Raw genomic sequence first — 16,509 nt, forward strand, 5'->3', positions numbered from 1 at the left:
TCCATTTCGATTCCACTTAACGCCACCCACGCCGCCCCCTCACCACGCCTCCCCATTGGGACTCAAAGTCAGAGCTTTTGGGGTTTTTTTAGTCGTACACTTTTGCATGGTGCTAGACATTTCCAAACCTCAAAATACAATACATATTTACAGCCTATTATAAAACTTTATTGTTTTTCCGAGAATTTTGGCATATATTGATAGATTGATTTCCGGTAACTGATAACGAATGTATATTTTATGAATTTTATGAAAATCCATCGAAATGCTGTTCTCTTCTCTATAAGAGCTATGCACCCAAAATCTGAAAGTTTCATTGAAATATGAAATAAAGGAAAGGTATCTGTCATTCGACTTTATGTACACTCCGTCTCTCGATTTCATTCTTATCCCCCATTTTGGAGGGCGCTCACAGTTCAATTGAATCCAATTGACCAAGTGCGTGGCTCTTGTCAAGCAAATACATTTGCTTACGTATACTTAATTTACGTGGCGTATACGTAATGCAACGCCCACCAATGCATCGCTCCACCGGCAGATGTGGAATGGGGAATGGGGAATGCTAATTGAGCCCATTTAGAGTGTTCTTCTCTGCATTATATTTTACCTTTGATTCTGTCCCCGGCGCAAATTGCTGCAGCTGCGGCGCAGTTGATGATCCAACTCTACGACTATGGTTAAGCCCGATTCTCAACCGATTTCATCAACGATTTCGATCTGATAACACTACGTGTAAGTGCAGCTAAAAGCACTCGAAAGGCAGCGAGAATCCGGTCATTAGTCAAAAGTGTGGGGGAATTTTAAGCGCGTGAGTAAGCGGTTTGAAATCTCTGGATCTTGGTAGTTGAATAGTATTACCCCAACCAATTTGAAATTACTGTATGTTTTTTGCGATAATTATTAGTAATAAATTGGTGGCTTGTTTTAGGAAGACATATATTATTTAAAGTATTTATCGTTTTTGAATTTGCTTTCCGGGAAGTATAATAATTAATGATGCGTGTTTATTTCTATGCCCACGCAATTGAAAATTTCTTCTTTTTTGAGATACGCCCTCATACAAGCTGGAAAATATTAAAAACAACTAAATGTGATCTGGAATTTGAAATATTTGTGAAGTTTCTTTATAAGTCGCCTAAAGTAGACAATGCTTACTTTGAAAAGAATTTACTAGATATTTACATAGAGATTTGCTAAAATGCCTAGTTCATTGATATTTATGCCATACATCACCCAAATCCCCAAGTGCACTGTGTGTATCACCCAGTCGACACCAGACGACCAACGATGTCAAAACTCTTTGCCAGCGGCACTATTTCCATACCCACTTCTATTTTAAGACATTTTGCATTGCTGATGTCATTTGTTTTCTATGCATATTCTGCTTTTATTTTCGCTGGGTTCCGTTCCGTTCGGTCCAGTATAGGTATAGTTTGCTCGATTTCCATCTTTGGGGACGGGAGCTATAGCTATAGCTATAGCGATTGTTATTGCTATTGTTGTCACATGCTGGGGGTGATACATCACATCACTCACATCTTAATTCGCTAGGTGCAATTTTTACGGCTGACCCATGTGATCCCGACGTGGCTAAGAGTAAAAGCCATCTCTTGCCCGCCGGTAACAACATTTCTTTGTTGATTATTGTATTTTTTTTTTTCTTACTTCTCGAGTGTGCTTCGGCTTGCTGCTTTTTCGCTCTGCCTGACTTTTTCACTTTTTCTTGCATGCGCTTGTGGCAAGAACTTTCTCTTCTAATTGAAAGCAGTTCGATGGCGGCGGGCGATAAGCCGGCGGAGCGGTCCGTAAAAAGGGGCAGCGGTCCGCTGAGCAAAGCATCCAGCTGGGCATCTTTTGATGAACCGGCTGGGATGGATGTGGAGCTGGTCGGGATGGTCGGGTGACCAGTGGATCCAGATGAATGGCGATCGGTTCGCATAGTGAGACATTTCTTATATTTCTGCTTTAATGGGAACTTTATGCAGCCGCAAGGCATTTTATCTCTCTCGCTTCGATTTGAATACGGAAAGAGGCGACGGCGATAAGCGCCAGCCAGTTGAAAATAAATAATAAATATTTAAGAGTAGAAGCGGGGTGTTGAGGCTGGAAAAAAGCTGAAAAAAAAAAAACGGCTACTACTCGGGCGGGCAGTGAATGAAAGCCAGCGGAGAACTGGTCGCTTGCCTGGAAGACTCTTTTTTTCGAGTTGACGTTGGTGCTTTTTTTATCTCAAAGTGGGTTTTTTTTAGTTTTTTTTTTTTCATTTTGGTGAAGCTGTGGCATGTCTCGGGCTTTGCGGCTCGGCATCTTTGCTTCTTTGGCTTCTAATGGCAGCCGTGAGGTGAGAATCGATTTAGTTCGGTTTACGACGATCCCAGATACAAACGCGAAAAAGTTTTCGTTTCGGTGTGTGTTGTGCGGTGGACTTGCGACTTCCTAAATCTTTGCCAGGAGTCGCCGCCAGGAAAATAAATCACAGATCAACTACTACAATAAATCGTAGAACCAGCAGTGAAAGTTCCCGGCTAATTGCGGCAGGTGTTAATCACGGCAATTACGAACTACAAATTGCGCACACCGCACTTGGGGTAAATCAATTTCCGTTTTTGCGCAAAAGATCATCCAACAAATTGATTAATATTAATGGCCGGAGTGCCACAGTTGGCTAAGTGAGCGTTACAGCCAAGTTACAGCCAACTTACCAGCCAAAGCCGGTGGTCTGTAAAATTTCACTAAGCCCGCGATTTCCTGGCGGCTATTATTGTATTATATATTATATGTAGGTGGCTTTGGAGGCGCAGACCCTTGAACGAGGAAGAGAAAAACGGACTTATGCAAGTCAAAAGTCTTCAGACTAATTGCATAATTTAAAAAAAAATAAAATGCGGTGTTCATGTGCCAGTGGTTGTATATAAACTTTACAACAATATTTGTAGATATCATAAAATCTAGCTTTATTATTGCAGATCCATATCTATGCACTTGTGATACCAAGTAGCCTAGAGTCTATTGGGAACCATCCCACTCTTTTGAATACTCCTCCATCTGGTCAGTACATTAAAAAACAGATTGGACAGTGTACAAATTGTTGGTAGTAAGCAGTTACCGGCCATAAAATACTTATTGCATAGACCACTGGCAATCTTGACGCCTGTTATGCGGTCATTGAAGCATATAAAGTACTTCGCATTGCAGCCAAATAAGTAAAGTAATCAAATTAAAAAAAAAAAAAACAAAAAAAAAACAGAATAGCCAGACAATGAAATGGCATAACAAACATAAATAGAGTTATTAACTTTTAATGCGATAGTTGGAAAAAATGCAAAGAATTAAAAGCTTTTCGTGGCCTTCGCTTATTTGAATACACAACTGTTAAAAAATACTTATTTTCGTTTAAAAATTTGGCACCACATAAAATAATTTTAAAACCCAATAAACTCAATCAACTGTCGACTGTAAAGTGTATTCAAATAAATACCATCTCGAAAATCACTCGGCCAAAAAAAAATGAAATAAACAAAACTGCACAAAAAGTGAAGTGCAACAAAAAGCGCAGGAAAAGTGAATAAAACGGTTAGGCGATAATAAGTTGCAGTTGAAGTGCAGTTTTTATTATTGTAATTAGCTGTGGGCAGCTTAAAAAGTCAAAATTAAATAATAGCAAGCTTTTCGCTGTTATTTAATTACTATTTCGCTGTTTTACTAGTAAGTTGTTGCCATTGCTGATGTAATCGCATCGCTGAAATCGCAAAATATATTGATATTAATATTGACCACCAAAAGCCACGTAACTTTATTGATAATTATGCTTAATTCATCCTTATCGAGCTTAATTAGTTTTTGTTGCAACCCTTTGCCCTTTAGCTAGAGTTGACCAATTAACATAATATTTATGTGTTTGAAAAACATTTAAAAAGAATACTGTTCAGTGCCATCTGGTTATATGCTTCATTACCTTGGGTTAATATTCCTTAATTTTGAATCATTTGAAAAATGAAAATCCGTGGAGCCTACAATCTAACTGAAGAATACGTATGACTTATGTACCCCAAACCCAATGGCAACATGCTGCTCCTCCTTGGAGATTCCTTGTGCCACCTCTTCTTCCACTGAACTTGACAGCGAATAAACCATTCCAGAAGTCGCCGCTGGAATGTTGCAGCCATCACTTCTGGTGGCGTTGCTGCTCCTGCTGGTGCACTTGGAGAATGCCAGCGGCAAGCCGCCCACCAAGGAGCTACCCCGTCCGCTGATCCCGCTGCACGACCAGGACCAGGAGGAGGAGCTGCAGCCGGAACTGGAGGCTAAGGCGACATTCCAGAGCACACGGAATGGACGCTCGCGACGTCCCACTTTGATGGATGTGGCCTTGCAGCAGAGTGTGCGACAGGGTCTCGATGCCATGACCGAGCTGTACGGTCGGATTCAGCCGGAGATGCTGCGCAATGGTGGGTACTTCTTCTCCAGTGCCACTTTTCCCTAACCTTGAATCAAAACCTCGAATTCCACGGAAGGCCAAACCCTGCAGGACAACCATCCGGCCGCGATGCTTTCCCGCTTCAATGCCCCCACCACGGACTCGGAACGCAGGGAGATGGCCGCCTATGCCACCATCGCCGCAGCCAAGGCCTTTCGCAAAAAGTAAGTTCCACGGACTTGTGGGCGGGTGTGTATATGGGCGTGGGCTGGATACGTGGATTGTGGCGAGTCATAAGTTCATCAGCCGCAAATATGTGGCTATGACATATGAAAAAAGTTATTGGCAAAGCCAATGCGCGTGATTAAAAACCAAAGTGGACTCGAGGGTGGGTCAAGTAGTTGGGGTCATTGAGGTCAACTTATTATACTCACCCTAAGAATAATCAAAATAATGTAGTTCTTGTGAAGTACAGTCTTTATAATTGCCTTATTAGCTTATCGACGTAAGAGCCAAACATAAAGATTACTTTTACAAAACCTTCTTATTAAAAAAACATTTTTTTTTTAAATATTTTATTATCTTAAAAAACAAAAAAACATACGAGGCGAAGAAACAAGGTACTACATTTCTTATGCTTTGAATATAGTTATCTTCAAATGGTATGTAGCGAATATTGATTGATTGCTGTGAAGAGTGATTCGTGGAAAAATGCTTAACCAACTTTTCTAACAAAAAAATCAAAGCACCCCTCGCCGCCCGATCAGACCCAATAAGTGGGCATGGCCACTCTCGAGTTTGTGACCCCGGGCAATCTAATGCAAAAATATCCACAACTTTGTGTGCAACAAAAAATGGTGGTGAAGACAAAAGGCAGAAAAGTAAGCAATATTTGTTGAGTTGAGGACCACCGCCCCGCCGCCCGAATGCCCCTGCCTCACCCACTCCAGTGCCAACAATTACCACCGGCAACTTTCTCGCTTGATTAACGAGTTCTACGGCATCCATGGCAGCAGCTCCACAGCCAGCAGAGCTAATGAGTCGGAGCTGGGAATCCGAATGGCCTGGAAGTTGGCTGAAGTGGAAGTGGACACACCGATGCCGTCCAGTGCCCCCTTGCAAATACCGAATCGTAGCCAAAAACGATGGGAGTCCAACTGCGATTGCTCATGACTAAGAGTCAACTTTCACTTTGACATTGAAATGCCGCATAATTGGCAGACAAGAGCAAGACACCAAAGCCGAATACAATTTTAATTCCGATCCAAAATCAAAATCCAATACCATATCGGTCCGTATTAAGTGCAGAGTAAAAAAAAACACACTGATCAATTTAACAGATTTAAGTATTAAGCTTGAAAAATCGTAATAATGTTTAGATATTTAAAAAGTTATCCAAGATAAATCTTTTACAAAAGTTTCTGAAACGAAACTATGATATCATTTCTAGCATACTTTTAGACACCTTTCTAAGTGAGATTTTTCAAATATTTAGCTGTGAATCTGATTTTTTCGCCTGTGTATTCATTTTTCGAATGTTGTTTTAGGATGGGTGAATGTAAATAAAGGCGGACCGGGTTAAACGACCTCTTTTAGCCGGGCAGCGGAAATGGCAGACGCCAGCATCTCCGACTCCAGCTACATTTCCATTTCCATCTCCGTTTCCAACGACAATTGCTTGCAGTTTTTCCAGTTTTTCCGCTGGCAGCATTTTCACTTTTCACAATCCGTGAAAACCCATGCGATTTTCCACACACACACACACACACAAACACACACGAGCACACACAGAAAAGCGCGTCGGGCCGAGAACTTTCACCTGGGGCAGCCGAAAAGGCAATTCACTCAGGTGATTTCGTCTCAGGTGCAATGAGCTCTGACCGCGTCGAATGCAAAGCCGAATATGCCCGAAATCGCATTTATGTAATTGCAATCAATGGAGCGACAAGGCGACACGAGACGACATCGTCTCCAGAAACAGACAATTGCCAGACAAAAGATGCTGATGATGATGTTGGCCATTAATGGAAAATGCCTTTTGCTCCACTCCGATGTCCACAATCAAATTACGAAATGGCCAACATGTTTGGTTTAATTAAATATCAACAAAAAATAAAAAAAAACCGTCCATCGACCGACGACCGAAAATGATGATCGTTGCCGATGGGGCTCGTTAATGGTGCCAAAAGCAGCATTTAGCCAAATTAGAAGCCAAAGAAAGCGACAGCGTTAGAAAAATATCACATACGCCATGTATACACATAACCGCATGGCACATCTGGCTGCTAGCTTCAGATTTGGCATTCGCAATTTGATTACATCAAAACAACAATACTGATACAATAATACTGAAATACACCAATAAAAAACAGGGAAAGGCAAAGCTTCAACTGCTGCGACGTCGACTGCGACGCCGACTGTGGCAGCGGCGGTACAACTGATATTGCTGGCGATGAAAAGACAAAATAAAAAAAAAAAACAACGAAAACTGAAACACAAACAACGGGCGACTTTCGTTTTCTACCAGCCAATTCGGCCTCAAGCTTCCCGAAGATATACGAAAGTTTAAGTTTTGTATTGTGCTTTTTTACTGCTCTTTTAGGGGGCAATGAACCCACAGAAAGATACAAAACAAAAAAAAAAATGTATAATGAAAACCAACGTTGCGGCTGCGCTTTGCGTAGAGATTGCGTATACGCCGCGTGAACCCAAGGCAAAGGGCGCTTGCACATTTAATGGGCTTTTCTTCGAATTAAACACTGCTTAATACGAAAATTGTGCACAGCAATGACAAGCGAACAATGCGCACTAAAGCCTGGGAAAAAAATATGCTTTTCCACTTTCACCTGCTGAAAAGCGGGAAAACTGGAAAAACGTGCCGAAACGAATTATACACTTGCGCATCCATCCCCTGGGCGATCATCAAAAATGGCATTCAATCGTTGGCTAATTAACGTGGATGTTCGTGTGTGGAAAAGTGAAAACTCCTAGAAGATTGATCGAAATATCGCAGGAAATTATATGGCCGACAGGAAGTCGAGGTGATCTAGCCAAGAGAAAGTAGAAATGTCACTTTTTTAACTAAGATCAATTGGTGGCATGATCAGATGTATTATGTATACTATAAGTACTACTTTGAAACTCTAAGAAATTAAAGTAAATTTATAGAATTATATACTTGTATGTAGGAGGAGAAAAGCATATAGGCTTACTTTTTTAATTCTAAAAGAACTTACCTAAACTTTTGCAAGCAAATTAAATTTTACACCAACCCAAAACTAAACATTTGCCACATGAAATAAATTCGAAGAGTTGTTTTACATTTTTAACTTGTATGAACATATATATTTTAGAATAAATTCAAAATGAAGAAATATTTATACAAGTTTGGAAAGCTTTTAAGAAATTCCCTTTTCCGAGATGCCATAAAGTTAATCACGTTTTAAAAGTAATTCCAAAAACAATTAATCATATAATAGAGATCCCCATATCACATACTTTTGCTTGGTTATCAACACGCATTATACCCATAAAACCCCAGAGCTAGTGTGTTTCATGACCCAGTGATTATACCCCTCGGGACTGAAACGAAATGGAAATTGACGAAAAAAGAGTTGCTAATAAACGCGGCAAATGGAAAGCAAAAGCGGTTAAATTAAAGCCAGCGGCTGCTCACCGATTTCTTGTGCGTTTTTCCAACGGTAGTGGTCTTATAATTCGCTGGTGGATCCCAGTTGGTGCCACCGAGCCGCCGAGTGGCGAACTCGTTTCCACCATCCAACATCCACGCAGTCGAGCGTTTTATAAATAGAAGCCACCGGCTCGAGCAGTCGGCACTCGATCACGAAATTTGAGCGCAGCCATGTCGTGTGCTCCTCACCTGGTGGCGGGATGATGGTGCCGGGAGGTCCTGCTGGCACCGTCATCCCACTGCCCACTGACTCCGTCTGCATCATTCGACTCGATCTCTTTACTCGACAGCTTCCAGCACATCGATGAGCTGGCCCGCCAGTCGCACACGCAGCGAATCTCGCTGCGACGTACCGCCTTGGAGGGACTCTGTCCGCCGCGGGATCCGCCGCCCTGCATGCCCGCCTCGGAGCGGTACCGCACCCACGACGGCACCTGCAACAACAAACGCCGGCCGCGATGGGGTGCCGCCCAGATGCCCTTCAACCGCTTCTTGCCGCCAGAGTACGGTGATGGCGTGGACACTGTTCGGAGTTCCGCCGATGGCAGCACCTTGTCCTCGTCGCGATTCGTTAGCCTTTTGGTGCACGGAGCGCGGGAGGGCGAGGCACCGCTCACCCTGATGATCGCCCAGTGGGGTCAGATGCTAGACCACGACATGACCTCGACGGCTCAGCCGCGGTAAGTGGAAACTATGGAATAATATAAAATGTATATTGATAACATAGATGATATTTGGTATTACGACAGTTCCATCAATGGTTCCATACCCAGTTGCTGTGGCGGCAAGGACTTCCATCCCGCCTGCTTTCCCATCAAAGTGCCCCTGGACGATCCTTGGCTGGCGCCGCTCAAGGTTCGCTGCCTGGAGTTCCTGCGCTCGGCTCCTGCCCAGCGACGCGACTGTGTGCTGTCCTGGCGGGAGCAGACCAACCAGGTGACCTCATACATCGACGCCTCGCCCATTTACTCGAACAGCGCCAAGTCCTCGGACAATGCGAGAGTTTTCCGGCATGGGCTGCTCGTCTATGGGCGCGGTGATCCCGCCGAGGATGTGTGCCAACGCGGCGCTATTGCCACCAAGTGCATTCGTTCCGGAGATGGACGCAGTGGTGAGCAGCCGGGATTGTTGGCCATGCACCACGTCTGGGTGGGGGAACACAACCGAATTGCCATGGAGCTGAGCGAACTGAATCCTCACTGGAGCGACGAGAAGGTGTACCAGGAAACGCGCAGGATTGTGGGCGCCATGTTTCAGCACATCACCTTCCGGGAGTTTCTGCCGGTCATTTTGGGCAGGGAGGTGGTCAAGCTCTTCGATCTGGAGCTGATGCCCTCGGGCTACTACGAACGTTATAGTTCAAAGGTCAATCCCACGGTGGCCAATGCCTTTGCAGCCGCCGCCTTCCGTTTTGGCCACTCGCTGGTCCAGAACTCCTACACTCGCTGCGATCGTCATCACAATGTGATCAATAACAGTGAGTTTTGAGCTGGATTAAGTCACTTGAGATATTTGTTATTAACTTTGAATATCCTCTATAAGATGTCAGCCTGCATGAGGAGTTCCAGCGAGGTGACATTGGTTCGGCGGGCTCACTGCATCGTCTGCTACGTGGCTTGGCCTCCCAAAGGGCTCTGAAGAGGGATGAGTTCATTACCCCCGAGCTGACCAATCACCTGTTCCAGACTCCTGGCTTTCCATTCGGCTTGGACCTGGCTGCCATCAACATTCAACGGGGCAGGGATCATGGCATTGCTCCGTACAGCGCCTGGCGAGTGCCCTGTGGTCTAAGTCCCATCCTCAGTTGGGATGACTTCGGTAAGTTGTGACCAAGTTCATCTTTTAATTGCTCACCTGCTTGTTGCCATTTTAGCTAACGTGGTGGGTCCGGAGTCCGCCAAGCGCATTGGCCACGCCTATCGCAGCGTGCACGACATCGATCTGTTTGTGGGCGGGATCGCGGAACGTCCTGTGGTGGGTGGCCTGGTGGGTCCCACCTTCGCCTGCATCATCGCCCAGCAGTTTAGTAACTCCAGGCGGGGTGACCGCTTTTGGTACGAGAATGGTGGCTTCGAGAGCTCCTTCACGCCCGCCCAACTGCACTCCTTGCGCCGCGTGTCCTTGGCCCAAGTGCTCTGCCGCACGGTGGGTGGTGGCACCCTCCAGCCCCACATCTTTATTCCAGCGGAGTTCGAGGACAATGAGAGACAGACCTGTGGTGTGGGCAGTCTAAGTCCCATCGACCTAAGTCCGTGGTTGGAGCAGGATCCCTTTCACAATCAGCAGGTGCCCGAACAGGTCTTTACCATTGGGCAACCCGAGTTGGGATCCGTTCAGATCATAAAGGAGGACAAGGCGGGCTTCTCCAACCGGGTGAAACCCATCAAGCCACAGGTGGAGGTTAGTCCCTCGTCACTTAGCGGCTTCCATCGACCCACCAACGAAAACTTGACCAAAGTTAGTGACAAACTTGACCTAAGACGCAAGACGGTGACCAAAAAGAACAATACCAACAACAGACAACAGACCACTAGAAAACCCGTGGGTGGAGTAAACAACAAGCTGGACAAGTCCCCCAAAATCACTTTAAACATCAAGAGCGTAAATGTGAGAAGACCAGAGGGATCGGGACTCAAAAGAAGGGTGATCATCAACAATGTGCCCGTAGAGCTGCGAAGCTCTGGAGGTAATGCCACGGCTGAGGAGACAGAACCAGGAAATTTGACAGACGAAGACGACGAGTTTCACGACGACGCAGGCGAAGTGGTGGACATGGAGGACATAGTGGAAGTGAGGGCTAGCAAGGATGATCCATCGAAACTGACCAAGACGGACTTAAACCAAAACAGAAATGATTCGAAGACAACTGAAACAGAACAGACTGAAAAGAACACTACCATCGAACCCACGGAAGATTCTACTGATGAACCAAAAACTGAAAGACGTGACGCCAGAAAGATGGAACCTCATCCAGCAGCAAAGACTCCGGACAAGACAGCAGACTCTAGACTATTGCACAACCAACGCAACCGTACCACTACCCCAAGGGACTTCCAAGCCAGCTCCACCGTGAGCCTGAAACGCTTCACGCGACAGACGAAGGCACCGAAGGTTAGTAAGCCCACCAAAAGGGCCGAGGAACTGAGACAGTACCAGAACAGACCGCTCTACGAGAGACCCCAAAAGGTGGTGGTCAACGGACCGAACGCCGACCAGTACGAGATTGAGATCAACATACGACAGACGAACAAGAATCCCGCATCACGACCATCGACTTCTGACTACGCGCAATACACGACTGCCAACAAACCGTACTATAACTCCAACTACGCACCACACTACATGGACTACGCCAGTACCACACCAATTCCATTGCCCAGCTATGGCTACCATCAACCGATTGGGGAGATCAGTAACCAGGGAGTAAGAACGAAGCCACCGACCATCATTTATCTGAACGACAACGACGACCGACGGACCACAACTCGGGCGCCGAACATCTTCCAAAACTTTCTGACCTTTGCCACGAACAGTTTCAATCCCTTGGGGATAAGACGACCCATGCCCACGACTCCATCCCCGATCTCGCAGAGCCACAAGGAGCCAGGACAGTTCGAGAACAATGTGGTTCACAGTCCGATCAGTAACTCGCACATACTGACTGGAGGAGGTCCGTCCGCCTCGTACTCACCGCGACCGCCGTCGGTGCACTCGTATCCGGTGGCCACCAGTTCCCAGATTGGTGGCAATCCCGGATCAGGGTTCCTGCACGCTTCCAGCAGCGCAGTTAGTGCAGGGCACTTTGGCAGCATTTCGGGAGTGGCCACTGCCAATGGAGCGGACAGCACATTTAGCTTCAACATACGGCCACGTCCCAGTCCGGATTTGGGTTCAGTAGTGAGCTCCTATCCACGACCGGTTTCAAGTCAGGGCGGAGGTTCATCTTACAGACCTGACTACGCTCCTACCCAGAGCGAACTGTACTATGACAGAGAACTGATCACTGACCGAAATCCCAGCCCATTTTCCGGATCAAGTTCCGCCCAAAGACCACATCAACAGACATTCTACGGACGGAGCCCGGAACTCAAGGAAGTGGGCAACAATAGCAACGAACTGACCCATACGGAGCACAAACTGTACCTACAGGACTACGACTATGCCAGCAGAACGCTTTCTAATCTGACCACGGACGAGAGTCACCAAACTGATGACGACACCGATTACGTATACGACGAAGACATAGCCAGCAATGACCTGGATAAGACGAAGACCCGAAAGGAGACGGACCTCAACGAATTGACCACAAAAAAGTTCGACCAGGACGGCTACATGCGACCACAACTTATGCGAGACGCGACCCACAACTCGACCGGATACAACGTGACCTCACTGGACGACAACTACGTAATGCCCATGCTGGAGAACAGGACGCGGACGAACTATGTGACCGAGGTGCCCAAGCCCATGCTGTCCACCTCCAGCCGGAGTGTGACGAACAGCAAGGTGACCGTCTTTCCGGACAGCCTAGGGAAACAGTTGGCCAACGACATCCTTGCGGACGAGGCGACGGACGACTACGTGGACGCGAATGGGCATACAGAAGCGCGACTAAAGGCCCAGAAACTAAAGCAACTGGCCAGTGTGGCGTTCGCACCAATTACCGTACTGACCAAACCGGACAGACCGGACAACTGGGTGATCTACAACAAGGCCAGCGAGGAGCCACCACTGCCACAACCGCCAGCAGTCAACATGGATGTGGCGCCCAGCGGAGAGGTGCCCACTCCGATCAAGAACTTCAACAATGCGTGGCTAAAGCAGGATCTAAAGGCTCGGCCGGAGACACCACCTACCAGATTGGCGGAAGAGGTGACCACGGTGGCGGCAGCGGACAGTATCTAGAAATGCCAAATTAGCCCTAGATTGATTATTTATTTATTTATACTTCAAAGGCAAGAATTCAATCCAACTATAACTATCTGTCAATTGTGGTTTCTTATTTCGTACATTTCATGGGGAAGGAATATCAGATTTCTGATTCAGAATCCTGGCGATATATCGCTTGCCATATATTCTTAGTTCTCCTCCTGGAGATCTTCAGCCAGTTCGCCCGGACACAGAGCTTCTTTTCGTATTCAACAGTGCCAAAAATGTGACAATTCTTGGTTTGTACTTTATTATAATGCAGACTAAAACTAGTTTATCCACTCAGAGAACACACACACACGAATGCTTAGCTAAGTGTAGTGCCTCCCGACCTCTGGGGAGGGGCGACCCTGTTTCGATATTAATTTCTAATTCGGCATGTCCAGTTTGTGGTATTTTGTTTGGCGCAAACATTGCTGTGCTTAGTTGTGTAAAAGTAATTGGGCTACCAATGTAATCAACAGTATTATCAACATCATCATCAATTACACGTACACGTACAAGTTTAGTTAGGTGTATAATAAATTATGCTTGTCACCGATCGGCCTCTTCGCGTGTTAGGTATAAAACGACTAAGTATAACAAAAATAATGTACACTTTAAGCTACAACACTTTGGGGTATTTGCATATTGAATTGCGTTACTTGAACATCCTAGCCGCAAGTATGTTGCAACATTCTACTACAATACATCCTCGATGCGTCCGCCATCGATGATTTATAATTCGCTATCGTCGGCAATTCAACTAATTAACTTGTGCTCCTCTAATTCATTCTCTAGCTCTTGTTATTTACAATCGGGGGCGAATCTCCTCCAGTTCTGGTGGTTCTCAGTACGTCGCGTAAATGCAGTTTTGAGTTGGTTTCCGTTTGGCTGGGGATTGTGCGTTCTTTACCAGCGGATCTGATGCTTGTACTGCTCGTCCACCGCAATGCGCTTGATCGTCTCGTAACCTAGAATAATGCTGAATGAGAAGGCTGCCGACTGCACCAGGCGGGCGGACAGTCCCTTGAAGAAGCAGTTCAGCTTCTCCTCCTGCCACAGCTCCCGGAAGGCGACGCTCATCGAGTCCAAGCGGTGGACCTGCGGAGACAGAGCGTTATAAAGATTACGTATGACTGGCGAGTATTTTCAATTGTTAAAGATAAGAACGTCTGAAGTTCAGGCGCAGACAACGGAAGAATTACGTCATTTTCAATCAAAATTGCAATAAAGGTTTTACAACCAAATAAACTAAACAGATTTTTAGGTTGAAACTGCTAAACTTAGGCAAAAAACTCACCTGCAGACGGGCACGCACTATATCTAAAGGATTGGTTAGTATTGTCGTTGTGAAGCCACCTAAACTGCCGGCCACGCACTGGATAAACAGATGGGACACCCAAACGGGGCAGATGCGGAACAGTTCGTCTGCGAATATAGTCCGAAATTAGCATAATCTAATCTCACTAACGAACGGAAGACATACCCTGATAGAGATGATAGAAGGCCCACCACATGGCCGAATTCGGTACGTAGGCCATCAGGCTGGCGGTGTAGCCGCGGTAGAAGCCCCGGAAGCCATCGCGCCGCATTATCTCCCTGCCAATGTCCATGGAAATGTGCAGGCGACTGCGACCGGGCCATGACTTAATGCCCAGCGGATTGATATCGCCCTTGGAACCGGCATGGGCCGACATCCCGAGCACCATGGCGTGCTGCGATATCACATCGAAAGGAACTATGATGGTCTGGCCCACCAGCGAGGCGCAACCGCCGCCGGCGAGGGCCTTCATTCGATGCCCAGCACCCAGATCGTTGAGCACATGGCGCACGCCCTCGTAGGTGCTTATGTAAAAGACGCCGGACACTATTTGCACGGAGGAGATCCAGAAACCTCTATACAGACCGGGCACTCCCTCCGATCGGTAGATCTTCATGGCGCAATCCACCATGCCCTTGTACACATCGCTCTTGTGCTGCACCTGCAATTGCGTCTTGATCACGGTCAGCGGGAATAGGCAGCAGCGCACCGAAAACGAGCTGAGCATGGAGAGCGGAAAGAACTTGGTCTTGTTCATCATGTCCCATTCGATGGTGCGTATGTATGTGGCTCCCTCGGCTGCTCCTCCAACTCCGGTGGGCGCCACCGCTAGGCGGGATTTGGTGCTACTGCTGCTTTCCGTCATCGCTGCTACCGGACGACGGGGTTGCGGCTGCTCCAACGACTCCTGGTGGACTCAGTGCGTCCGCAAAGGATTGTTCGCATGCGTGGAAGCTTCGAGGCGATAGGGGCTTCCTTCACAGCCGGGTATGCTGCTGATGTCTCTGGAGGCATTCGACCTGCATGACTCTTGATCGGTTCCTTTGTGTGCTGCGCTTATTGTTGCCGTGTATTAACATATGCATATATGTATATCTGGGGAAAACAAAACAGCATCTTTAGTACATTGACGCAACTCAGACGCATACGCATGAAAAACATTCCCAAGGTCGTGCGACACATACGTATTTGGCTGGTCCGCCCGTGACCTTTGCTCCACCGCCCAATGCCAAGGAAATCCGGCGGAGTGCCTGCTCGGCTCTGCGGCTATCTAATCTATATATATATATATCTTGGCGCCTTCGCCGATTCGGAGTTGTTATTATATAATACGCAGACACCTGACTGAGTGGCCACCACCCCCCTCGCCAAGCAAAAAGCACACGGACGTAAACAAACTCTTTTCGCGGAGTCTGGTCGAGATTTCCGGATCTCCGACAATGCGCGGGCCAGTAGCTGGTGTTCCGGCTGCTTCCTGGGTCACTTACCTACGCCACTGTGTCTGTTTGGATATTTGCCTTGTGCATATCACATAATAAATCTGATGAGAATGAAAAAATTGTTTTAAGAGAGATTTTCGGGAATGCCAGTGTGGCCAGAGTAGTCGGAGGCATGCACATGAATGAGCCAAAAGTCGTGGTATAGAACTTTGAGGGCATAGCTTGGACTCGAACCGGAAATCAAAGAAATTTTGTTTCCAATAAGAATATAAAACATATTTTAAAATTGTTCAGAACTTTAAATAAAATAAATACAAACTCTTTAGGTAATGCAGCTATCAAGCCAATTTGGATATCCGTTTGTTTATGTAATTAATGCGCTTATCAAATTTGTTTTAGAGTGAAGCATATGCACATCATTAATTTCAAACCTTATTTATTTTGTAGTTAATTTTAGTTTATACTTTAGACTTAATGAATATTTTATTTATTAAAACAAGCTTTAGGATTTTAAAATAATTTTTAACCTATATGTTAAAGATTATTTCAAATATTTGGCTTCTAGCCTTGCATTCCTTTATTTCAATTTGAAAGCTAATCAAACCACTTTCTGAAAATTTTGTAATATTTTCTCCTAATTACCGCCCCGCAGCCAAGCCATTGGTCTTTCCCCTTTAAAGTGAATTAACCAATCGGCGGGCAGCGGAGGCGTGACGCGGCTGCGTAGTGC

The 16,509-nt window shown here is 46.1% G+C and overlaps 2 protein-coding genes across 5 annotated transcripts; one reads left to right on the forward strand and one right to left on the reverse strand.

Annotated features, from left to right (window-relative positions):
• The first annotated feature begins 713 nt into the window (after positions 1-713).
• On the forward strand, positions 714-13,095 carry CG42331 (uncharacterized protein). Of its 3 annotated transcripts, none has more exons than NM_143025.3 (7): positions 714-808; positions 4,140-4,448; positions 4,515-4,641; positions 8,399-8,788; positions 8,858-9,585; positions 9,651-9,926; positions 9,982-13,095. In NM_143025.3, exons 2-7 carry the CDS (start codon positions 4,154-4,156, stop codon positions 13,011-13,013), a joined length of 4,848 nt encoding a protein of 1,615 aa, NP_651282.2. In that variant the 5' UTR covers positions 714-808; positions 4,140-4,153; the 3' UTR covers positions 13,014-13,095. The 3 variants fall into 3 exon arrangements, with proteins under 3 accessions (NP_651282.2, NP_001189281.1, NP_651283.1); NM_001202352.1 differs by lacking the exon at positions 714-808 and adding an exon at positions 2,480-2,588; NM_143026.2 differs by lacking the exons at positions 714-808; positions 4,140-4,448; positions 4,515-4,641 and having other exon boundaries at positions 8,245-8,788.
• Positions 13,085-15,954, reverse strand: CG5805 (uncharacterized protein). Of its 2 annotated transcripts, none has more exons than NM_001300584.1 (4): positions 15,525-15,581; positions 14,506-15,435; positions 14,320-14,447; positions 13,085-14,120 (listed from the first exon to the last, which is right to left on the reverse strand). In NM_001300584.1, exons 2-4 carry the CDS (start codon positions 15,203-15,205, stop codon positions 13,929-13,931), a joined length of 1,020 nt encoding a protein of 339 aa, NP_001287513.1. In that variant the 5' UTR covers positions 15,206-15,435; positions 15,525-15,581; the 3' UTR covers positions 13,085-13,928. The 2 variants fall into 2 exon arrangements, with proteins under 2 accessions (NP_001287513.1, NP_651284.1); NM_143027.4 differs by lacking the exon at positions 15,525-15,581 and adding an exon at positions 15,828-15,954 and having other exon boundaries at positions 13,270-14,120.
• Between the last annotated feature and the right edge of the window lie 555 nt (positions 15,955-16,509).

The sequence above is a fragment of the Drosophila melanogaster genome, chromosome 3R (genome assembly GCF_000001215.4).
Source record: "Drosophila melanogaster chromosome 3R".
NCBI lineage: Eukaryota > Metazoa > Arthropoda > Insecta > Diptera > Drosophilidae > Drosophila > Drosophila melanogaster.